This window comes from Salvia miltiorrhiza, chromosome 5 (assembly GCF_028751815.1).
Source record: "Salvia miltiorrhiza cultivar Shanhuang (shh) chromosome 5, IMPLAD_Smil_shh, whole genome shotgun sequence".
NCBI lineage: Eukaryota > Viridiplantae > Streptophyta > Magnoliopsida > Lamiales > Lamiaceae > Salvia > Salvia miltiorrhiza.
In genome coordinates this window covers 36,288,381-36,314,008 of record NC_080391.1, presented here as the reverse complement: position 1 = coordinate 36,314,008, position 25,628 = coordinate 36,288,381, and the positions used below count along the sequence as shown (strand labels likewise).

The 25,628-nt window shown below is 38.5% G+C and overlaps 1 protein-coding gene across 5 annotated transcripts; it reads left to right on the top strand.

Moving 5' to 3' along the window:
• The first annotated feature begins 21,095 nt into the window (after positions 1 to 21,095).
• Positions 21,096 to 24,961, top strand: LOC130987034 (uncharacterized). 5 transcript variants are annotated; one of them, XM_057910596.1, is made up of 3 exons: positions 21,096 to 21,199; positions 24,129 to 24,229; positions 24,364 to 24,961. In XM_057910596.1, exons 1-3 carry the CDS (start codon positions 21,102 to 21,104, stop codon positions 24,861 to 24,863), a joined length of 699 nt encoding a protein of 232 aa, XP_057766579.1. In that variant the 5' UTR covers positions 21,096 to 21,101; the 3' UTR covers positions 24,864 to 24,961. The 5 variants fall into 5 exon arrangements, 3 of the variants coding, with proteins under 3 accessions (XP_057766579.1, XP_057766581.1, XP_057766580.1); XM_057910598.1 differs by having other exon boundaries at positions 24,455 to 24,648; XR_009089542.1 differs by lacking the exon at positions 21,096 to 21,199 and adding an exon at positions 21,644 to 23,739 and having other exon boundaries at positions 24,455 to 24,492.
• The last annotated feature ends 667 nt before the right edge of the window (positions 24,962 to 25,628 follow it).

Here is a 25,628-nt window from a genome sequence, read left to right as displayed (position 1 = left end):
GTCAACAAAGCATATTGACTGAAGAAGTCCTCAGGGTTGAGCTCCGCTGGTTCCTTGATTTGCTTCTTGCCTTCTCATGCTGAAGCTTTCAGTGCTGCTCCTCTTGAGGTTGATGGACCATCTTCGTCTGATCCTCCAGCCTTCTTGATTCCAAGATTTCTCTGAAGGTCGAACTCATTTTCCATGAGATCAGAGAAAAGCTTGTTTGTCGGGAGCTGACTGAATCCTGGCTTTCTTGTGAAATATGATACTTGCTTGTACTTTGATAATTTTTACAGAAATATGGAGTTCGAATTTGGACTATTGGTCTAATAAAAGTTGTAGATCATCGCGATATGAGTTCGTAGGCGCAAACGGATCGTAAATCGGAGTTCGGACGAGAGAGATATGGCCAGAATAAGAAAGTCGCGCGCAGTAGTGAATAATGTCCGACGGGAATTTCCGAATTTTCGAAAATTTTCTGGATTTTCGGATTTTATCAGTATTTTCGAGTTCTGTACTATATTTATCCCCTGTGCCTATATATAGGTCCTTTTCCTGACCTAATAGACACATCTTTTTATCTCTCTTCACCTCATTTTCTCCTCTTTTCATATTTTTCAGTTTTAGACTTAGGGTTTTAAAGCTTTCATAGATTAGATTTATTTTCTTGCAAGATTCAAGCTGTTATTTTAGAATTTCTTTTCGGGTTTTATCAGTTTCATTTATTTTTATTGCTCTCTTATTTATTATGCTTTTGATTTATTTTCTGATGTCTAGCTAGGTTTTTTATCTGTTTCTAGGGTTTGTAAATAGTTAATTAGATTTATGTAATTAATTTGTTAATACCTTTTGGCTTTCCAGTTTATGATTCATAATTCCTGGTGCTTAATTTCTTGTGAATTATCTGATCAATAGTTTGTATGTTTAGCTATTCGGTTTGAGACCTAGCGGAGATAACTGTTTAGCTATGATTTTAACCTTGAGACCTAGCGGAGATAGGTGAATCATAGGGATCTATTCCTAGGAGCTTTTGGAAGTTAGTAGATTTTCTTGAGACCTAACGGAGAGAGATAATTTACTAATCTACTGTCACTGCTGCTCTACCGAGAGTAATTGATTAAATTAGTGATCTCTCATCATAGCTGGATTAAACTGGTAAATAGGATTAATAGATTGATTATGTGAATTTGGTTAATGAATTTACTTTCCTAGGATCAGTCGTTTTATTATTTGATTTTCTACCTGCATTTTATTTGCTTTGTTCCAAAGTTTAGTTTTAATTAATTCATTGATCTTGGGAGTTGTATGAATATTGTTAGAGTACTTGATAGGATTACTTAGAGTAATTTCGTTTATCAGTCCATGTGGATACGATATTCGGTTACTGATTATTTACTACAATTACACCGTGTTAGTTGCGGTATTTTGTTGCTAAGAAATTAGTGATCAACTTTTTTGGTATTCCACAGACAATTTGTATAATAATTTATATGTTTAAATTTACTTTTTCGGTTCTATCAATTTGTATTGGGGTTGGATCTGGAAAATATTGGAGCTATGAATATATGTTTGACGAAAGATATTGTATTTTTTTAGAATATTATTCAACATATTTTTTTTCTTTACAATTTCGATCGAATCGAAAAGAAGGGAAAACGAATCGAATATTCGAAAATTTTTAATTTAGAGTAATTTCAGACCTTTGCTACAATTTCCTGGTCCGTGTGGTATGCGAGGAACTTACTTACTTTCCAGGATAAAGAGCTTTCTCCCATGGAATGCCTCAGCATTGCATAGCGGGCCGTGTTTAATAAGACCACAAGTCCGGATTGTACTTCAGTTGATCCTCTGCCTACCAGCATTGCTTGCAACCGGAGAGGACAAGTCAAGCTTTAGTGTGATGCTGCGATTGATAATGGTATTGGTATGGGGATTGGCGCTATTCTTAAAGATGGAGAGAGAACTCTTTTGGGATGTTGCAATGGTTATTTCCCAGGGGTATTTTCGGTGGTTGAGGTTGAAGCAAGGGATGTGCTTGAAGGTTTTCGATTTTGTTTGTCGAAAAACTTGGGAGATACTATTATTGAAACTGACAACCAGATCCTCTTTTGGTTGCTCAAGAAACGAGAGCCTGATCTTTCTTACTTGGGCCAGACTTTTGCCGAGATTCACTCTGTTGCCGCTTTGTTCCAGCACCATGCTTTTAGTTGGACGCCACGTGAAGGAATTGATATTGCCAATAGACTAGCCAAATTTGCTTTGTGTAACCGTAGCTTTTTACGACGGATGAGAGTTGTCCGGTTTTATTAAACTTTCCTGATGATTAGAGCACTCTCAGCAGATCACCTAAATGCATCACCAACTTTAAATTTAAGCTAAAACAATTGAAAATGAGATAAAAAATGCATCCAGCAGATCCCCTAAATTGGATGGGTCCCACAAAAAATTTTACACCTACCTAAATTTAATCTTAAATTTACACTCACCCTAAATTTATTTTAAGCTTATAATTAGTAGGGCCCACACATAATTATTGTTTTTATGTAGAAAATAGGAAATCTGGTGTATGCATTTATAAAATCGAGATCCTAAAATTAAATAGGAAAGCTTTAGGGAGGAATATAGGAGCATAATTTTGGGATTTCTGCTGGGAGTGCTCTTAGTAATGATATTTCATTTTTCCCTCAAAAAAAAAACATATTCAACATGAATGTTAAATTAAAGATAACTAAAAGATTTATAATTTGATATCAAAATTATAAAAAAATAAATTTGAAACGAATAAGTTATTATCAATTAAAGTTACAAAATTATTTTTTCTGCTAACCCATCGATAAAAATTATTTGTCAGTAAAATACACAAATAAAAATGAAACAATGTAGTCGTATGGCTATAATGAAAATTGAAAATCAAATTTTGGCCTCTAATCTTCAAACCACAAAATCTGGCTATTAATTAGGCGGTATGCCTAATATACCATTTTTACTCGGCCGCTGGGGTGATTGTACGACCGCTAGGTGATTGTGCGACCGCTGGAAGCTTATGGGTGAGTTGCGCGCTTGCGGGGAAAAGCCAGCACCGCTGCACGTATCGCACTTATGGCACTAATAGTGCCATAAGTGCCAAGATGATCATTTTATTGGTTTTATTTTGGATTTCTATTGGCACTTATGGCACTAATCTTATGGGACTAATAGTGCCATAAGTGCCAAAATGACCATTTTAAACACTTTCCCGTAGGGTTTAGATTATCCATTTAGGATTTAGATTATTCATTTATGAGAACTTTATTTTAAAATTTGTATTTAAACAAAATGACCACATAAATATGATTAAATATGCAGTCCAAAAATATACTATTAAACTATATATATGCAAACAAATAGTTTTGAACATCTTGGAATATTATATGATATATAATGATACTCATTATCATTTATACTTACTTTTGATGGTGAATTTATATATTTATACACATTATCAATGAAAATCAATTAATTGGTAATTGAAAATACAAAATTGAAAATTTATATATTTTCGAATTCATTTTTTTATTGAAATTATGTCGTGGATAATTTTAATTTTTTATTTAGATTTATATATACATTTATTTATATTTAAATTATAATATATTTAATATGCATATTTATTTATTTAAAATATCGTTCAGTTTCGATGCTGATCGTGCACAAGTGAGCGTGTGCTAGTGATTGCATAAAATGGAAAAAGGGGGAAAATTTATTCTACCCGCATTCCTCAATCTACATTTTGAAAATACCCACTTTTTAGAATACATTTACGCCATATCCATTTTATTATTTTAATAATTTGTTGAGTTCGCAAAAGCTGTGCGGCAATCATTTTTGGTACGGCAATGATTGGGAGCGTATCAGTGTTTTTATGTTTTCCATGTTGTTAATTATTGTACGATTAAATTGCGCATTTAATCGTTGAATGTGCAATTTAATTGCGCATTCGAATGCGCAATTGTTATTGTTATTTTAAGATTAGCTGGAATCCTCCATGAAGCAAGTGGCGGTTGTTGGGAACCTTGTGGAATATCCTAACCCTTATTTTGATGATACCAAAATTCATAGGACTTAAATGTAATAGACTAGAATCGTTTTTGAACTCAAGTGTTAGAGTTCGTTTCTAGTTTAGTTGCGGTGTCAAAGACTGAAGACTGAAGACTGAAGAACGAAGACTGAAGACTGAAGACTGCAGTTACCAACTGAAGTATCAGTTGAAGAATCAGTTGAAGACTGATTATTTAATGCGCGCCATGGACTGATACTAAAGTCAAGTATCAGTTGAACATTCCTCCTAGGACTGATCTTCCAACGTTCAGAGGAAGCCACGTACGCTCAAGTACAGCCGCATTAAATGCAGAGATATCTCAATATCTTATCTCTGCAGAGGTCATTCCTATCTGGTGGTTACTTTTCAGAGATGTCACATCTCCTGTCCATCAAAGAGAGCCGTTTCCACACAGACAAGGAACCTCGAAGATTGAAGCCTCAGCCCAAATTCGAATTGCTCTCCAACGGAAGAAATCTTGAGGACGATTTACGCCAACGGATCTATTCAAGAGTTCTCCTACAAATAGCGCTCGAGGATCACTTCAATCTTCACCGATTCAACGACATAAGCTGAAGCTCTGCCGAAATAGCTACTCAACCTAAAGCTTAAACCGCCCAAAGCTTGAATCGAAGAAGAGAATTCCAAAGCCAAAATCAGTCACTGCTGATTACATACATTCTCTTAGACCCTAGGCATATATTCTGTGTACCCAGAAGCCAAAGGTCAAACTTGCTTCAAAGAACCTGTTCTTTGTAAGTATAGTTGGCACTCGTTTAAACCTCTCCCCCATAAGAGTGTTTGAGTGACTCGGAGTTTCAGAAGGTGTTCTGAACTCTGATAGGGAAGTCTGAGCACGAGGTGTGCTTAGCAAGGAAATCCTGCGCGAGCTGTGTAGGTGCTGAAATCCTGCGCGAGGTGTGTAGGTAGGGAAACCCTACGCGAGGTGTGTAGGTGCTGAAGAGAGAGCTATCTTCAGTTCACGGTTTGCAGTGCACCCGGGAAGCACTTGCGGAGTGGATTGTTGGTCTGATCAACCAGCCGTGGATGTAGGAAAGAGTTTTTCCGAACCACGTAAAAGTCTCTGTGTTATTTACAGCTTTCAGTTTTATATTCATAACTGTGTTATTTCAATTGATAAAACTGAATGCTGACTAACTGAAAAGAGAAACCTTAATCCAACTATCTGCTCCACCGAGGCTATTCGAAACTAAGTTTAATTTCCGCTGCGTATGATATCAATCTGACTCACTATCCTCTGATAGTAAGGAAGAGAGATATCATCTTCATCTCTGCAAACACGACTGAAGCCCTTACGTGGATCAGTTAAGTTCCAGTGACTTAACTGATAACTCTTTACTGAAGAGCTTTCAGTATCAGTCGTCAACCCTGTTGGTCAACACTTATTTCGGTTAAACAGGTGTCTTGTTTGCGTGTAAAGTTTCGTTTCTATCCCTGACTGAGATCCCTCTGATTGAGGTTTGTAGATAGTCATAAAAATAGCCTATAGGTGTATTCCCCCCCATACACCTATTTGAGACCCCCCGGACCCAACAATTGGTATCAGAGCAGGTTGTTCGCAAGAACTATCTGTCTCTGACTAGTTCTACTTGAACTAGATCCTTATTAAAGGTCTCGAAAAAGTTTTACTCTTTCTTTTTGCTTTGTGCTTGCTACTTGCTTTATCTGCTGTTACCTGTTCTCTCTTTTTTGATGGAGACTAACCACAGCAGATTATCTTCTCTACCTATGTTTTGTATTGAAAAATACGACATATGGAAGTTTCGGCTTGAAAGCTTCCTCATTGCTCAACATTGTAGAATGTGGGAAGTCATCACCAGCGGTCCAATCATTATCACCGAAACTGTAAAAAGGGTTCCTACTGACATCCGTCAGGAACCTTACGATGAGGACCAACCCAAGTCAAAGGCAGACTTCACCACAGAAGAAAGGAAGCAAGATGAGCTAGACAACCTCGCCAAAAGCATCATCTCCGGCACCGTTCCTGACAAGTATGTCATGAAGATCATCAAGTGCAGGACAGCAAAGGAGATGTGGGATATTCTGGAAAGAATGTGCGTAGGTTCTGAGGAGATCAAGGAGAATAAGCTTTCCATAGCTTGTCAGAAATTCGACTCCTTCCTCATGCTCAAGAATGAATCTGTCGAGGAAATGGAACAAAGATTCAACCTCATATTGAATGAAGTTCAATCCATTTCCAAAGACAAATACACTCAACGAGAAATCAACTTGAAGATTCTTCGAGCACTGCCACGAGGAGAATGGCAGATCTACTCAGTCGCTCATCAGCATAAGCCAGGATTCAGTCAGCTCCCGACAAACAAGCTTTTCTCCGATCTCATGGCAAATGAGTTCGATCTTCTGAGAAATCTTGGTAAGAAGAAGGCTGGAGGATCAGATGAAGATGGTCCATCAACCTCAAGAGGAGTTGCACTGAAGGCCTCAACCAGAGAAGGCAAGAAGCAGATCAAGGAGCCAACGGAACTCAACCCTGAGGACTTCTTCAGTCAATATGCCTTGTTGACTGACAGATTCAACAAGATGGAGTCCAAGTTCCGGAAGTACAGAAGGTTCCACAAGCAGCACTACAAGGGAAAAGAAAGAGAAAGGGGCTCCAGACATTCCACAGATCGAAGCGGAGAAAGGAAGTCAGCCGCTAACGACATCCAAGAATTGGAATGTTATGGATGTAGAAAGAAAGGACACTTTAAGCATGAATGTCCTGATTTGACTCCAGCTGAGCGCAGGGAACTGAAAGCAAAGAAAGATCGCAGATCTTTGAAGAAGAAAGCGATGGTTGCTGATGATGCTGACTCTTCCAACGACACATCAGAATCATCCGACTTCGACAGTTCCAGCTCAGATGATGAGAGCCGAGCCCTGATGGCCAATGGATCAGAAAGTGTAGCTGACAACAGCTACGACAATGGAATGAATGGCCCAGAGGTAAAATCTCTCACGAAAACTCCATATACTGATAACTTCCTGATGCTTTCAGGAGACCACTCAGAATCTGGAGATAGCTCATCCGTTGAAACTGACGAGTTTGATCAGCTCCTGACTGATCACTGTCAGCTGAGGAAAATGTTCGAAGATCTCCTCAAGTAGTATCAGAAAAAGGACAAGGACATTGATGATGAACGAGCTAAACATCAGACAATCATCTACTTTCCGGATGAAACATGTCTTGATCAGCTAATCATGGAGAACAGCCGACTGGAAGAAGAGCTCAGAATCTCCAACTCAGAATGTGAAAGAGCTTCTCATGAAATCAAAAGGCTTAATCACAAGTTGGAAGAAACAGTCAAGAACTGCATGATGCAGTCTCCCATGATGAGCAACTTTCCATCGAAAGGACTGGTCAACAGCATCGGAGGAAAGGTTGCAGCTGCCAAAGGAAAGGATATCATGATCATCTCTAAGAATGATCCTTCTGAAATCACAACCTCAGAAGAATCAAGAGATCATGATATGGATGAAGTTCACAAGCGCAGACTGATGGCCAGATCAAATGTTCCACCTCCACGAAGCTACAGACGAGCTAAGGAGGCTCCCAACCAGATCATCTTATTGAAAAGGCTGGAAAGCAGATTTCAGTCAAAGATCCGGGAAGGAACATCAGGAGCCAAGAAGAATCCTTCTCATCAACCCAGGGGGAAGAAAGGCCACATCAGTCAGAAACTGACATCCTCAGTTCAGTTTCAGAAAGAACAACATCCATGGAGATCAAGCAATGCTGAGTCCAGTCGAGCCATGCCACTTCATCGACGACAAGCCACTGGACGTCAGACAAATCTCCATAAGTCTGCAAAGACTAAAGTATCTCACGGAAGATACTTCGGCGAGCAAAGAAGACCTCAACCACTCACCAGACAGAACTGCTACAAGAGTGAGGCCTTCAAAAGGATTTCTCAACGGAAGAATGCTCATATGCCACCTGAAGCGCCAACGACACCGATCAGACATCCAACAATGCGCAAGAAATCAGCCAGACCAATTCTGAAGCAGATTTGGGTTCCAAAGGGAACTCGAACTAACATTGAAGGACCCAAAGCTTGATTGGGTGCCTGAAGCAACTCTTTCTTGCAGGTCAATGTCAGGAAACATAAAAAGAAGGAAGAGGCCAAAGCTTCAATCAGAACGTGGTATCTGGACAGTGGCTGCTCGAAGCATATGACGGGCTACAAAGAATATCTATCCCAGTATGTTGAGAAAGCTGGATCCAAAGTTGCATTCGGAGACAACTCGATTGGAGAAACAAAAGGCTATGGTGTGCTCAACATGGGTAACGCCAGTATCAGTAATGTTAGCTTTGTTTCTGGTCTTAAACATAATCTGTTGTCTGTGAGTCAATTTTGTGACAGTGGTTTCACAGTGAAAATCAAAAAGGATGAATTCACTGTTAGAAACAATCAGAAGAAGGTGGTTCTGAAGGGATTCAGACAAGGAAGTCTCTACGTCGTTTCTTGGGAAGACAGCCCACCAGAAACGTGCCTCATCAGTAAAAGCAGCTCAGAGCTCAATTGGCTATGGCACAAGAGACTCAACCATCTCAACTTCAAGACGATCAACAAACTTGCTAAACATCAACTGGTAGAAGGACTCCCTTCTATTGTATTCCAGAAGAAGCAAGAATGTGAAGCATGCCTCAGAGGAAAGCAGACGCGAACATCATTCAAGTCAAAGACAGGACACTCCTCTGAAAGGATTCTGCATCTACTTCACATGGATCTGTTTGGCCCGATCACTCCAAGAAGCTACAACGGTAGGAAGTACACCTTGGTAGTTGTGGATGATTATTCACGATATACCTGGGTTTTCTTTTCAAAAAGAAAGAGACACTGGAGGAACTGCCAAAGCTGTTGAAGAGACTGAGCGTTGAAAAGGAAGTCAACATCATCAGCATCAGATCAGATCGTGGGACTGAGTTCCTCAATACTGTCATTCGTGAGTATTGTGATGAACAAGGAATCAGTCATCAAACTTCTGCAGCAAGAACTCCACAGCAGAATGGAGTTGCAGAGAGAAGAAACCGGTCTCTAAAGGAAGCAGCAAGGACGATGCTAGCCGAGTCAAAACTCCCCTTAAAGTTTTGGGCCGAAGCAGTCAACAACGCATGCTACACGCAGAATCGCTCCTTCCTCACTCAGAGACATGGAAGAACTCCTTACGAGTTATGGAAGAACAGAAAGCCATAGATTGCCCATTTTCATGCTTTCGGTTCTAAGTGTTTCATACGCAACAACGATAAGAAGAGGTTGAACACCTACGATTGCAAGGCTGATCCAGGAGTCTTCCTTGGATACTCCGGAACAGAACGTTCAAGCAAAGCCTATCGAGTGTTCAATACTCAAACTCTATGTGTAGAAGAAACACCTCATGTGATCTTTGATGAGTCTACAGATGGTTTCAGGGAACAAGATGCTGAAAAGAATGTTCAGATCACTGAAGGTTCCAAAGCTGAAATCCATACTGACGAGCCCTCTACTGTCTTGGTATGGGGACCTGGCAAGGATGAAGATACTGAGATGCTTCAGTATCAGAAGATCAACCAACGGTCTGAAGTTCAAACTAGAGCCAATACAGATGACAATAGTCAAGGGGGAACTCCAGTTGCTGAAGTTCAAGATGAACGCGCAGAAGCCGCCCCAGCTCAACTCTCCCCTGCTCCAGAAAGTGCTCAACATCCAAGAGCTATTCTAACTGAAGAAGCTCCACCATCTCCTGAAGAAATCAAGAAATATCGAAGATGGTTTGAACTCCACTCTAAGGAGAACATCATTGGAGAACCATCAGATGGCGTCAAGACTCGGAGATCTATGTGCAACCTCGTCTTCGACATCAACCAGAACTGCATCAACGAAGATAAGAATTTCAGCTGTTTCTTATCAACTACAGAGCCCAAGGATATTGAAGAAGCTCTGAAGTCCACAGAATGGGTCATCGCAATGCTAGAAGAACTCAATGAATTCAACCGGAATTCTGTTTGGGAGCTTGTGGATCGACCAGACGATGCAAAGGTGATTGGCTTGAAATGGATTTTCAAGAACAAGAAAGACGAAGAAGGAAACGTTGTGAGAAATAAAGCAAGGCTTGTGGCTAAAGGATACAGTCAAGAAGAAGGAATCGACTACGACGAGACATTTGCCTCAGTTGCCAGATTGGAAGCAGTCAGATTCTTCTTAGCTTTTGCAGCTCACAAAGGTTTCAAGGTACACCAAATGGATGTCAAGTGTGCATTTCTCAATGGAGTGCTCACAGATGAAGTCTATGTAGAACAACCTCCAGGATTTGAGGCTGCTGGACCAGAAAAGGTGTACAAGCTGAAGAAAGCGCTCTATGGGTTGAAGCAAGCACCAAGAGCGTGGTATGATACTCTCTCGGAGTATCTGATTGAACAAGGCTTCAAAAAGGGATCTGTGGACATAACGTTGTTCACTCTCAAAGAAGGAGAAGATCTCTTGCTTGTTCAAATTTATGTCGATGACATAATCTTCGGATCCAAATCCGAACACATGTGCAATAAGTTTGCTGACATCATGAAGAACAAATTCCAAATGTCCATGATGGGAGAAATGAATTTCTTTCTCGGATTGCAAGTCAAGCAGACCAAAGAAGGAATACTGATCAGCCAGTCCAAGTATGCGAAGGAGCTGATAGCTAAGTTCGGTATTCAGCACATGAAGTCAGTCAAGATCCCAATGAACACAAACTGGAAAGTTGATCCAGGTTCAGAAGGAAGCTCTGTCTCTTCGAAGAAGTACAGAGAAATCATTGGATCTTTGCTGTATTTGACTACGAGCAGACCAGATATCGCATTTGCAGTCGGGGTTTGTGCAAGATATCAATCAGATCCTAAGGAAGCTTATATAGATGCAGCTAAGCGGATTCTGAGCTATCTCAAGGGCACACCCAATTTAGGATTGTGGTACCCAGCAGAGGACGACATCAAGCTCACCGGATTTTCAGACTCCGACTTCGGTGGATGCAAGCTTGATCGCAAATCAACCTCCGGAACATGTCAATTCCTAGGCAACAAGCTCATCTCTTGGTTTTCTAAGAAACAGACTTCAGTCGCCACCTCTACAACTGAAGCTGAATATGTTGCTGCCGGAAGCTGCTGCTCACAAATCATGTGGTTAGTCCATCAACTAAAGGACTATGGGATCGAGGAAAAGGAAGTTCCTATCTATTGCGACAGCTCCAGTGCTATTGCAATCTCCCAGAATCCAGTTCATCACACCAGAGTCAAACATATTGAGATTCGACATCACTTCATTCGTGATCATGTCGAAAAGAAGAATGTCTCTGTGGAATAGATTCCCACTGCTATTCAGAGAGCGGACCTGCTGACCAAGGCTCTTCCAGAAGAGAGGTTCAACGATCTTTGTGCAAAGATTGGCCTCATCAACCCTGAAGAGTGATGCTGTGTTTGAAGATCTTCTCGAACAGTCATGCTGACTGGTGGTCAACCAACTGCTGCTTCTACGTTCGTCGACGTAAAAAGCAATGAAGTTCGAGTGCTCATCTGAAGAGGAAGTCATCCTGATGAATCATCCAGGATCACGTGGTATCAACTGACTACTATGTTCAGTTGATCAGTAAGTATTTTAAGATGCTTACCTTTTCAAAATCAGTTATTTCAGTTTAGAGCTTTAAGTTTTTAGTTCAAAATCTTTTCTCTAACTGATCAGTTTCTTTCAAAAACTTTAACTGATTATTGGAATTGTTGGAATTGGAATATCCGAATTAGGACAAGATTTTTATAAAGTGAAAATCTGTTTTAATTGAACTTGTCCTGATCTTTTTGCCAAAAATCCTTCCAACCTTTTTGCCTCTGCAATAAAATTTCTTGAAACGCTCATTGACATGACATGTGTAATGATGCCTTTTGAAGTCCCTCGCAGTGACGGCGGACGCGAAATTTTTCTTCAATTGCATTTAAGGCACAGTTTTCGAAAAACCTTTTCATCTTCTACATGGTTCACATCTTGTTTATTTATACCATGTTGTCTTCATAGTGTTTCTGCATCAACTAACAACTCTCCACAGCTTTCACTGTGAGAAAAAGTTTCAATTGTTTCCAAAGTTGCAGATAAAAATTGTTCCGACTAAAGGAGAAATCTATGACTGCAAAGTCATGGAGTGGAAGAATGACGCTCATAGTCTTGGTCTTCACCGGACCCTTCCACTGGATCACAACGTCTCTCCGGCGTCAAAGTTTGCTCTACCCTCACTTGTATCCAGCGAAGCGAGCGTCTTCCATTCTCATGCCTGGCGCCAAGAAGCTTCACCGCTTCTGGAGGAGATATACCGTATCGCATATCTTGTGCTCCTCCCTGGCTTGCAACAAACAACGAGATCACTCTTGTTGTTGGCCGGCATCTTCAGCCGCACCGGGTCTATTCTTCACAGACCCTGGGACGGCGAATCGACGGTGTTAGTCTTCTCAACTGCCACCGCTTCGATTCTTCCTTCTCACACCCTTCACTCTTCTGATCCTTCTCCTCATAAGGCAGCCCTCTCCTTCTTCCAAGGCAGCCTTCTTCTATCTTCCGCCTTCTACGTTTTCTTGTCCTCCTCCACTTCTCCGTCTCCCTCATCTCCTCACCCCATCACTAACGTCCTCCTCTTCTGTTTATCCGGACTCACTCTGTTCTCAAATCTTCTCACGAGGTTCTGAGACTAGGAGTTGGGTACCGTCTGATCATAGCCTCCATCGTCATCTCTCTTTTTGATGTTGCCAAAAAGGGGGAAAGTTGGGAAAGTCAGAAGTCAGAGAGAAACCTTTTCTTGAGGTTGCTCCTGTCCTCTAACTCTTGACTGATGATGGAACAGCAAAGGATCACCAGAAGTTAGAAGGATGACGTTTCAGAAGAGACCTCAATTCAACGGAAAACAAGTGAGAGTGGAACAAGCTTAGGAACATTGAAGACATGAAGACAGAAGATGAAGATCAAGAAGTTCAAGGCGCAGACAAGCAGACTGCTGGAGTCCATGGTTTATCCATGATGTTTTTGTTTTACTTTTTACTCCAATGTAAGTCTTGCTCTGTACCTAGACTGATGGCTTATCAGTCCGTTTAATGAAATGAACTTCTTATTGATCTCACCCTGAAGACAATGACTCTTTGTCCAGGCTCTGATTTATGGTTTTGTTTCTGTCTTCTTACTGTTCTGTGTTTAGAACTGTTTTCGTTCTTGCTCTGAGTACAAGTTATTTAGGTTCTGTTGTTAAGGGGGAACAGCTTTCACCCCTTGTCTAGAACTTGTACTGTGAGCTCAGTCTTTTTGCTGTCTAGAACTGCTGTGTGGTTTTGGCATCATCAAAAAGGGGGAAATTGTTGGGAACCTTGTGGAATATCCTAACCCTTGTTTTGATGATACCAAAATTCATATGACTTAAATGTAATAGACTAGAATCGTTTTTGAACTCAAGTGTTAGAGTTCGTTTCTAGTTTAGTTGCGGTGTCAAAGACTGAAGACTGAAGACTGAAGAACGAAGACTGAAGACTGAAGACTGAAGACTACAGTTACCAACTGAAGTATCAGTTGAAGAATCAGTTGAAGACTGATTATTTAATGCGCGCCATGGACTGATACTAAAGTCAAGTATCAGTTGAACATTCCTCCTAGGACTGATCTTCCAACGTTCAGAGGAAGCCACGTACGCTCAAGTACAGCCGCATTAAATGCAGAGATATCTCAATATCTTATCTCTGCAGAGGTCATTCCTATCTGGTGGTTACTTTTCAGAGATGTCACATCTCCTGTCCATCAAAGAGAGCCGTTTCCACACAGACAAGGAACCTCGAAGATTGAAGCCTCAGCCCAAATTCGAATTGCTCTCCAACGGAAGAAATCTTGAGGACGATTTACGCCAACGGATCTATTCAAGAGTTCTCCTACAAATAGCGCTCGAGGATCACTTCAATCTTCACCGATTCAACGACATAAGCTGAAGCTCTGCCGAAATAGCTACTCAGCCTAAAGCTTAAACCGCCCAAAGCTTGAATCGAAGAAGAGAATTCCAAAGCCAAAATCAGTCACTGCTGATTACATACATTCTCTTAGACCCTAGGCATATATTCTGTGTACCCAGAAGCCAAAGGTCAAACTTGCTTCAAAGAACCTGTTCTTTGTAAGTATAGTTGGCACTCATTTAAACCTCTCCCCCATAAGAGTGTTTGAGTGACTCGGAGTTTCAGAAGGTGTTCTGAACTCTGATAGGGAAGTCTGAGCACGAGGTGTGCTTAGCAAGGAAATCCTGCGCGAGCTGTGTAGGTGCTGAAATCCTACGCGAGGTGTGTAGGTAGGGAAACCCTACGCGAGGTGTGTAGGTGCTGAAGAGAGAGCTATCTTCAGTTCACGGTTTGCAGTGCACCCGGGAAGCACTTGCGGAGTGGATTGTTGGTCTGATCAACCAGCCGTGGATGTAGGAAAGAGTTTTTCCGAACCACGTAAAAGTCTCTGTGTTATTTACAGCTTTCAGTTTTATATTCATAACTGTGTTATTTCAATTGATAAAACTGAATGCTGACTAACTGAAAAGAGAAACCTTAATCCAACTATCTGCTCCACCGAGGCTATTCGAAACTAAGTTTAATTTCCGCTGCGTATGATATCAATCTGACTCACTATCCTCTGATAGTAAGGAAGAGAGATATCATCTTCATCTCTGCAAACACGACTGAAGCCCTTACGTGGATCAGTTAAGTTCCAGTGACTTAACTGATAACTCTTTACTGAAGAGCTTTCAGTATCAGTCGTCAACCCTGTTGGTCAACACTTATTTCGGTTAAACAGGTGTCTTGTTTGCGTGTAAAGTTTCGTTTCTATCTCTGACTGAGATCCCTCTGATTGAGGTTTGTAGATAGTCATAAAAATAGCCTATAGGTGTATTCTCCCCCCCCCCCCATACACCTATTCGAGACCCCCCGGACCCAACAGCGGTATTGAATTTACTCGATAGGAGTACGCCTGACGAAGTTTTGCAGCTTGATAATAATTCCCAACGTGTTTAGATATATTTGGCATCATTATATTTGGCAGTTTTAACTCCTCTAAACAAACAAGCTAATTCAATATTCAATAAAACAAAACTAATTAAATATTAAGTATTTACCTCTTTCGAAAAGATATATAGTAAGCCTAAGAAAAGAAATGATATATAGTACACATATTAATTGTAATTTATCCCATAAACTTTAACATATTAACGATTTACTCCCTCCGTCCCAATAAAAGTGGCCACTTTTATTTGGGCACGGAGATTAAGAAGGAGATAGTTATGTTTAATTAATTGTGGTCCACCAAAATTAAGGATTTAATTAAAACTTCATCTTCCTCTCCCTGCATCTGGGCGACGGCGACGATGGCCGGCGCCGGCGAACCAGCCGGCCTTCCGGCGATGGCAAATCAGCCGGAAATCATCCCCAAATCAAACTTTCTGGCGATGGCAAAAATCATAAACAAAAATCCACAAAAATGAGGGGGGGTTTAGCCAAATCAATTCGATAAAAAAACAGCACAAATCATCCCAAATCCACAAAAAAATCAGCACAAATCATCCACAAAAACGAGGCAAACCGCAAGAAATGAAGCAAACCATCTCAAATCTTGGTGGACGAAATAGAAGAAATTTCTCTATTTTCTGAGTGAATACAAGAAACTAGGAGATCTGAAAAAAAAAATTGGAAAAAAAACGAAGAAATTTGCTCTGTAAGCACACCTACAGAGTCGGACGAACTCCGGAGACGGCGGCGAATTGAGACTGGGTAGAAGACCGGCGTGACTCGCATAGACGGCAATCATCGCCGGAGTTACAGAAACCAGGCGGTGGCGCGACTCCAAATTTAGGATGAGCAGTGTGATTTTGTGTATGTGTGTGTGTTGTCGACGAGAAACAGATGGAGGAAGAAGGGCGCAGAAGGGGGCAACAGTGGAAGCGGCGAGGGTGGAGGCGGCGAGTATGGAGGCCGGGGGCGACACGAGGGCGGCGGAGGTGGAGGCGACGAGAGAGCCGATCCTCTCTGTTCTCCCTCTAACTCTCTCTCCTTTGCTCGATCTATTCCCTCTCTCTGCTCTGTTCACGGGGGCCGCTGGAAGCCGCGGCGGCGCCGGCGTCGGCGCCGGTCACCGCCTTCTGCTCCTCCCTCTTTCCCTTTCTGAATTCATCCCCCTCTGCTCTCTCTTTCTCTCTCTCTAAATGGGTTCTAATTAGAATTTTTAACTAAATTACTTAATTGGACTAATCAATTAATAAACATTTCCATTTTAGGAAAGTGGCCACTTTTAATGGGACACCCAAAAAGGAAATGTGGCCACTTTTATTGGGACGGAGGGAGTATATTTTACGAAGTACTAATAGTTTCCCTAAAATGAGGAACCGCAATTTAACTTTTATAAATTGTTTTTCTTATTTCTAATATTTTAATTATTCAAATTATGTATTTAAGTTTATTTATATTAAAAAAATTATTAATATTACATTATGTAATTCTTATATATTACAATTTATATTAAAAACACTAACTCGATAATCTCATCCAACTAATTTAATATTAAATTACTATAATTATAAATATAATTTATAAATCGGGCTCTATAATTTAATTTGTATAATTATAGAACTCCTTATATAAGTGATACAATATCTATATATAGACATATGTTAACTAGTTCATACTTAACTGCGCATACAATTCCAATCAATTCCATTCAATTACAATTCCAATCAATTCCATTCAATTACAATTCCAATCAATTCCATACAACTATGCGCATACAATTCCAATCAATTCCATTTAATTGCGCATACTTACCTATGCGAAATAAAATTTAACTTTGCGCACGATTTATTTACTTCGCGCATGCAATTGTAAAGTAATATATATATGCGCAATATTATTTATTTTTCGCAAAATTAAATAATAATCGGTAACTTTCACTTAAAATTCCAGCTACATTCCGGCAAAATTTCGACTTTTTGCACAAAAATTTTCAGGTAATTTGCGCATAAAGTGTAGAACAAAACTCAGGAAGGATGAAAACTACGAATAAATAACTCAAACCATGGATTTCTTCCACACAAAAAATTCAAAACACAAAAAAAGAGCATAAAGAAAAAAATAAACCCCTTCAGATGCGGCCATGTTCTCCACCGTTGAATGGACTTCGACGACGAAGTTTGAAAATTAACGAGAGTTTGAAAATTGGGGAAGTTTGCGGCTGAAAATGAGAGAGGATGGGAAGTTTGCGGAGAAAGAGAATAGGGTTTATGCGCAAATATTCAAAATTGATAAATGAGCAATAAAGACATAATATCTCCAAATCTACCAACACTCAGTATTCCCCCCATGCGCATTGTACCTTTTATTATTTTAAAATTAAAATGGTCATGGAGTGAATATATTAGAAAAAGTGGTATTTGGAAAATATAGTTTGCAAAAGATGGATACTATTATATATTACCACATGGAAAAAATATCCTATATATATCTACAAAATAAAAAAGGCAGAAAGATAAAATTTAAATATTATTGCATAATTCGGCATTTTTATGGAAATGAAATTTAAATATCTACATGATTGCATGAAATGGAAAACATGCGGTAATTGTTCTTTTCTTTTTCAGGTTTAGAACATTTTGTATTTGATTGTTAATTATATAATTTTTTTGGTAATTCCAATTATACCCTTAAAAATCATTTTATTGACATTACTTCTCTTTTAATATATATATATATATATATATATATATATATATATATATATATAGATTTTATTCTTCGAAGAATTAAACTTATAAAAATAAAATTAAAAATAATAATTAAATGTATCTTTTTTAATAAAATTAAGAAAATAATTTAATGATAACAATTAAATTCATACTATATATTTTTTTAATTAAATTAGTTTTTCCCTGAAAATTATGTTCAATTTGTCACTCTTTTCTTTTCGCCAACATAATTAAAAAAATTATCTTATTTTTTTAATGCTAACAAAACTAATAATTACCATAAAAACATCATTTTCCGTGATGTCTAAATCCATATGTTTATAAACTGTTTGGAGATTTCTTTTAAAAAAATAGAATGAAGACGTTGTTAAATATATAATCCCTCATTTTGAACAGTTTTAATAAACCTTATAAAATCCAAATTTCCACTAAAATCATACACCCTTGGAACTGAATCTCTCAAATCTAAAATTTTGGAAACCGCCACCGCCGACTAGTCCCTCACCCTCTGGCGCTAATCGCTATCTCTCTCTCACGGTTGTAATTCACTCTCTCCATCGCTGCCGCTGCGTCGCCACTGTCGTGCTTATAAGGTAAGTTCACTGTTTCCTTTGTCATTGGTATATTCCTCCAAACTGCAGATTGCTCTTTGATTGATTTATTTTTTGCGTGCGCATATTTATGGTGTCTGTGCTTATTTTGTATCTGCGTTGTCTCATGATATGTAATATTCATAATAAGACAATGACTGTTTGGTTGAGTCTCATACTGTGACTGTGACAGTGTCTTAATCTTAACTAGTACATTCGCCCGTGCGATGCACGGCGAACATAGTTTTGCATCAAAATTAAACGATGTAGCGTGTGTATCGGTTAAGCGATTAGGGTTTAATGTCTAAAACCGAAAGTCTTGGGTTCGAGCCCCTGTGGCGCGACCTTTAAATTTATTTATTTAATCATGTTAATTTATCAAAAATAAATAAATTAAATGATGTATCAAATAAATAAAAAATAAATGTTAAATATAGTTAGAATATAAGTAAATGTAAATTATTTTTTCTTAAAAAATAAAATAATCTACATCAATTACTCAGTAAAGATCCTTAATTTTATTTTATAATTTTGAAAAGTATCATTTTTAATTTTCCATCTATTTGATGGAAAACTTTATTTTCTTCCTTAAAATTATAGAATAAACACATCATTCAATTAAAAGAATCGAAGAAACAATAAAAAAAGAGTTGTCACATCACAATATATAGTTTTAAAACATAAGCTAATCATGCATAAAATTAATTTTTTCTAAGTTAGCTCATTACCTATGTCATCTTATTAGAAAAGCTTCAATTGATAAGTAGGAAAATAAATTATATTATTAGAATTTATTAGAATACTAATAAAAGAGTTGAATAATTATTTGATACCAAATCAAAGATCTTGCATTCATTTTTAATTTAAGATATATATAGAATATTTTTTATAAATAAAATTTAGTTTTTAAAAAAATCATCAAAATATGAAAAAGAAAAAGAAAAAGAAAATGAGAGAAAAAGAGAGAGAGAGAGAGAGAATAGAAAATTGAAGAATACGTATGATGAAAGAGATGAGAGAGGATAGATGAGAGAAAATATATGGGATATGGGATTTATTGAGTTTTATAAATACCCTTTGATTGATTCTTTAATTACAATTTTGCCACAAATTGTGTTTTCATATAATAAATAGATTTTTAAATATTTCATTCCTTATGACAATCATTATGACAATCATATTCCCTCTGTCCCGCGAATTTTGAATCAATTCTTTTTGGCACGGGAATTAAGAAAATAGTATTTAGTATGTTAAGTGTGGTAGGTGAAAAAGTGAAAATGTGAATAAAGAGAATTTTTTTTGCCATATAAAAAAAAGACTCAAGATTCGTGGGACGGCGAAAAAGAAAAGTGACTCAAGATTCGTGGGATGGAGGAAGTATTATTTATTTAATTTACTTATATTTTGATTATATTTATTTATTTAAAATATTATTTAATTTTAAGATGTTTAATTTTAAAGTTGGTGTGCATAGCACGACCGCACATACTAGTTAATTTGAAGCAAATAAAATAAATTAAATCTAACATACATTCATATAAAGCTCACATTAAATTAAATTAAATTAAATTAAATTAACCAGATTTTAAAATAAAAAGAATATTATATACTATAACAAATCAGAAAGCCATGAATAAAATATAAACACCGCTCATTCATTCTTTTCCTTTGCTATTTATGTCGGACCTTCATCTTCTTCACTCAAACAGACGTTGGCTTTGTCTTCTTCAACGTATTTTAAAATATTTTATTTTATTTTTCTCTGTTAATAATTTACAATTGTTTTATTTATATCTATATATGAAAATATTTATTTATTTATTTATTATGTGGAGTACTCCATAATAATAATGTGTATATTAATTTTCATTTTCAAATAAGTTAAAATTATTTAATAACTATTGTATTTTGGATGAGATTAAATAACTATTGTTATTATTACACTTTATACATAGTTGAAAATTATATTTTTAAATTAAAAATTTTATTGAATAATTGATAATATTTTGATTCTGTTTAATATTTATATTTATTTATTTAAAATATCGTTTAATTTAGATTTCGTCGTGTATCGCACAGAGACGACGTACTAGTTCTTATGAAATATGCAGCCACTTAATTTCGCTATTTGTAACCCAACAAGAAACAATATGCTGAATGGGCTTTTCCAATTCTCGAGCCCATCTCAAATGTTTTAAAGTGGAGTTGGTTAACAATATTTAAATACTTGGTTACAAAATTACAATTTTCTAACTCATTGCTTTTGATTTGCATTAGCATATAATTTTATTTTCAGGTATTTTCTGGCATCGTTGCAGTTAATTGATACTCGATCTTTTAGTATGAACAATTGAAATGGAGAAAAATTCTGACACTTACGATCGAGGGGAATTTCATTTCACTATTTTCTACTTGCATTTTTAATTTTATAGAGGGTGCTGGCTAAGCTTATTTTAAAGAGCTTATAAATTCTTGCATGTTTCAAGAGCTTATAACATGTAGTTTCTTAAGCGCTTATAAGTTAGAGAAAAAATTTAGTTAGTAAACTTATAATAATAATAATAATAATAATAATAATAATAATAATAATAATAATAATAATAAATCATTACGCCAAAACATACCCTTCGAATTTCGACGGGTTACTCACTAGTATCTTATTATTGGAACGCAGAGAATAGCAATTATCAATGGGGAATGCAGTTGGGTCGATTTTCTCTGGAGTTGGTCAAGTTGTTGGAAATATTTTCGGCCATCCTCTTGATTTCCTCTCCGGAAAATCTTGCAAGTAATATTATCTTCTTACTCTTAAGTTTGTCATTTAGATTTCTCATTGTCGTAGACTCATAATTATTATTCCCTTCGTCTCGTAAGAACTACATTTTGTCAAAACATGTAAGTGGTATTCGAATTCGAACCTATATCGCTATATCCAATGTGACTAATTTAGATAATGGTCAGTACTGTTCTCGTGTGATGGGAACGGTCTTATACAACAGAAATATATAATTTCTTGATCTTGTCTTTTTTTTTTTTTTTTTTACATAGAGGTATATGTATATATATAGGGGTAATTGCCTGTAAATTCCGAACGTTTACACCGAATTGGATTTTGTTGAACTCTTGACCTTTGAAAGAAAGAGATCTTATCCACTGCACCAATTCATAACTTGTGATAATTTATAACAAAAAAAAAAAAATTATAGACACATGTAATTTATATTAAAAAAAATTAACAACTTAAAAAATAAAATACATCAAACATATGGTCGAACACATAAATTTAAAGGAAATTCATTTAAAAAGAAAGAATATAATAATAAACCCATCAATTAAAAAAGCAACAATTAAAAATACAACAGTAAAAAAGAATCCCTAATTCAAGAATCAAACCCAATGTTCACGCCCAAATTTCAGGCGGCGCTCTTTTTTTTCTTCACTCTCACGCACACCCATTTCTCAGAACCGCTGAGGCCATCTCGTCGTCGCACGGACAGATCCGCCCCGCCTTCTCTGGCAGCAGCTGCAGCACACCACGTCGTCCTTTTTACTCGCCCTCTCCGCCTCTCTTTCACTCTATGTCTTTCTCGTAGCCTTGCATCTCTCTCGCCTATCACTCATCGTCGTACGGATCATCCTGCCTTCAACAACAACAGCCGCAGCACCACTCAGGCACACAGAAGTCTGTCTCCGCCTCAGCTCCCTGCCTTAAAAATAGCAGCCAACACGTAACTCATTTATGCCTTCAAGCATCCCTTTTTCTCCTCATTCTCCTTTTCCATCCACGAATTTTGAATACATAGAAGCTGTGATCCTGTGGGTTCACGAATTTTTTAGTTTTTTTCGGCTGCAATTCCTTGAGAACACCAATCTTTGATACATTGAGAAATAAAATAGTGAGGTGCTGCATGCTGCTGCTGTCAGAGGGAGGAACCAGGCGGAGAAGGCGTCGGTGCCGATGGGAGGCGGGGATGGGAGGCCGGAGGGAATCGTGGAGGAGGCGGGGAAACAGGATAGGAAGTGGGAGGCAGCTGGAACAGTTGGGTTTGAGAAGTGGGAACCGCACGCAGCACGCTAATGCCTAAAGTTCTAAACCCTATTACCCTAAATTAATTAATTTAAAAAAAAAACCGGTTAATCGGATTAACCGATTAATCGGTTTACTGGGAAAGTGCTAATTGATAACCGAACCGAACCGGGAAAAACCGGTTATCGGTTAACCGATAACCGGTTTTTTTGGTTCGGTTACGGTTTTAACCGAAAACCGACACCGGTTTACCACCCCTAGTGGCAGCCGGAATGGATGAGGTGGCAGCCAAAAATTGACACCTAAGCACATTTGTTACATATGAAAAAAAAACTTAAAAAAAAAAATACATATCATCATCATCTTCCCCAATCTTTCATACTTCCAAAACCTAATTCCCTTCCCCATCCCCCAACCCATCGCCACCGACGACGACGCCCGTACCACCACCACCGGCGCCTGAAACCCTCCAGATCGACTCCCTCTCTCTCTGGTCTCTCCAATTCGTGCCTTAGATCCCCAGTTCACCACCAATTCGCGCCGCCCCTGCTGCGCCACCACCACTATCGCCAACACCACCAACAGGTCGGTACCCGTCACCCCCTGCTAACCGCCGACCCCTTCCCCTCTCACCTGACTTTCCCTCTCTCCCTGCACACCTCACCAGTTCCAATTCTTCCAATTAAAGCGAGGAGAAGACTCTCCGAGGTGGAGGCGCCGTCCCAGTTGAGGAGGGCGTAGGCGGAGAGGAGGAGAAAGGCAAGAATTGAAGCGGCGAAGCGCGGGAAATTGGTGGTGGCGCAGCAGGGGGCATCGCGAATTGGTGGAGAATTGGGGATCTAGGGCACGAATTGTTGCCATTTGTGCACCGCCGCGATCTGGGATCTAGGGCACGAATTGTTGCCCTTTGTGCGCCGTCTGTGCTTGCGAATGTGGTGAGAACGGTGTGGGGTGGTGCCGGCGATGGTGGTGGCTTGGGCGGCGGCGAGTTGGGGATTGGGGAGGGGCAGACGAGATCTGGGGATTTGGGGGAGGGGCCGATGGGTCTGGGGATGGGGGAGGGGGTGGCCAGCGCCGGCGTGTGGTGGCGGTGGGCGGCGCCGGCGGGTGGGGGGAAGGGAGGAGAGGTGAATTAGGTTGGGAAGATGATGAGTTGGAAATTTTTTTCTTCTTTTTTTTTAAATTTTTTTACCACATGTAAATGTTATGTTTAGGTGTCAATTCCGGCTGCCACAGTGTCAATTCCAGCGTCGGCATGAGAAAAAACTGATCACCGGATAAATTCGAGACGAAAACGAAAGGTTAGGTATTTAAAAGTAGAAAAATAAAAAAAGGTGCAAAAACCAATTCGGTGTAAACGTTAGGAATTTACAGGCAATTACCCCATATATATATATATATATATATATATATATATATATATATATATCTACACCGCACTTAGACAGGACCTCTACACCGCATAAAGGTGGGAAAGGCTATACTGTATACAAACGGGAATGAACCCAAGACATCTCGGAAAGGAGCATCTTGTGGTGCCTCAGCTTTGCTACTTGTGTTAGACCTCATTGGTTTGATATTGGCTATTAAAATAGAACCATTATTGTCTAAAATAAATGATGAATCAATCAATTTTTGTGTGATTGGCATGGCGAAAAAATTGAAAATTTAACCAAATATTTTTATGCAGCTCAGTATGTGCTCCAACATGGGATTTCCTCTGTTACATCGAAAACTTCTGCGTGGCACAGCTGTTGAAGTTTGTGATGGTCGCAATCTTGGTCTATTTTGGTAAGAGCTGTCCAAGTTTTCTCTATAATTTGGACATTTTTTTTGGTTTTTGGTTAGAATTTTGACATTTTTTTAACTAGCAAAACTAATATATATATATATATATATATATATATATATATATATATATGCAGTGTTGTTGTTCTTTTATCTATTATTCAGCTTGGGAATCTGCCAATGCATTTGCCGCACACTTTGTCACATTATATGGGCCTTTTTCTCTAGCTACTTCTCGGCATTACATTGTTGCTGCTCCTACTGCTGTCTTAAGCTTCAATCTGTGAAGCGGAATGGGAGGCAAAGGCGGAGGCAGAGGCGAGACGTGGAAGCACCGAGCAGCAGTAGTAGTGGTGGTGGTGGTGAGGATGTGCATGAGGTAGGAGAAGTGCCCGCATCCCGGCCACCTAGGAGGAATGTTGAGTGTAAGAGGAAGAGGTATAAAGAGGAGCATTTGAGGAGATCTTTGAGGCCTAATTCTCATCGAGCCACCCTTGAGTTGTCTGGGAATTCTCACCATTTGCATAGGATGAACACTTTCAAGAATGTTGATGACCGTATTCGAGTAATTAGGACTTCCAAATTCTCCCACAAGGGGGGATCTAAGCATAGGGCTCGGGCTCGTCGTGGGAGGTGACACCGACTTCTTTATTTTATTTTTACACATGTATTATTATTTTGTATTGGACAATAAAGCAAATTGGTTAAGATGAAATAATAGATACTAAATTATTTTAGAGTAGAATGTGCTGATTAACATATTATTAGATGGTTAAACGATCAATTTTGCGTATTCATCATTGGACTTGTCGTTTCACTAGATGAATTATTTGAAATTTCTGATGCAGAATGCAAGATTTATGATGATACGATGTTGTAGTTAATTTACTGAAAACACGAGTATTGATGCAACATGTTCCTTAATTTATGACTTTCTTTTTATGGTTTATAATAATGTTGAAACCAACTATATTTATTTAATTATTTTACCCAATTGTATGCTTGATATTGCACTAATAATAGGTTTTTTAATTAATACAATTGAATTAATTGTAGATTCCAAATCGGCATCAAGTATTGTTTTCGACGCATATCCGATTGTTTGATTACTGAGAGTCTTGGTTAATGATCAAGTACCCAACATAGGACTAAGTTAAGGCTAAGGTAAAAAGGCATTTCCTTCGGCACGGAAATGAAAGGGGCAGGCAAAATTACTTGCACTGATAGACCCCTATTGTTTTGTATTGGAATTAGGCGCCCATCAATCATGGCAGAAGGTGGTAGCATTGAGTAAGGTTATGAAGTCCGTTGGTTGGCGTGAAGCTCTTCCTACGGTTCTTTTCGATTGACTAACTCTTAAGCGTATCACTTCTAAGCAGGCGAAGGGTCCAAACGTAGCCAG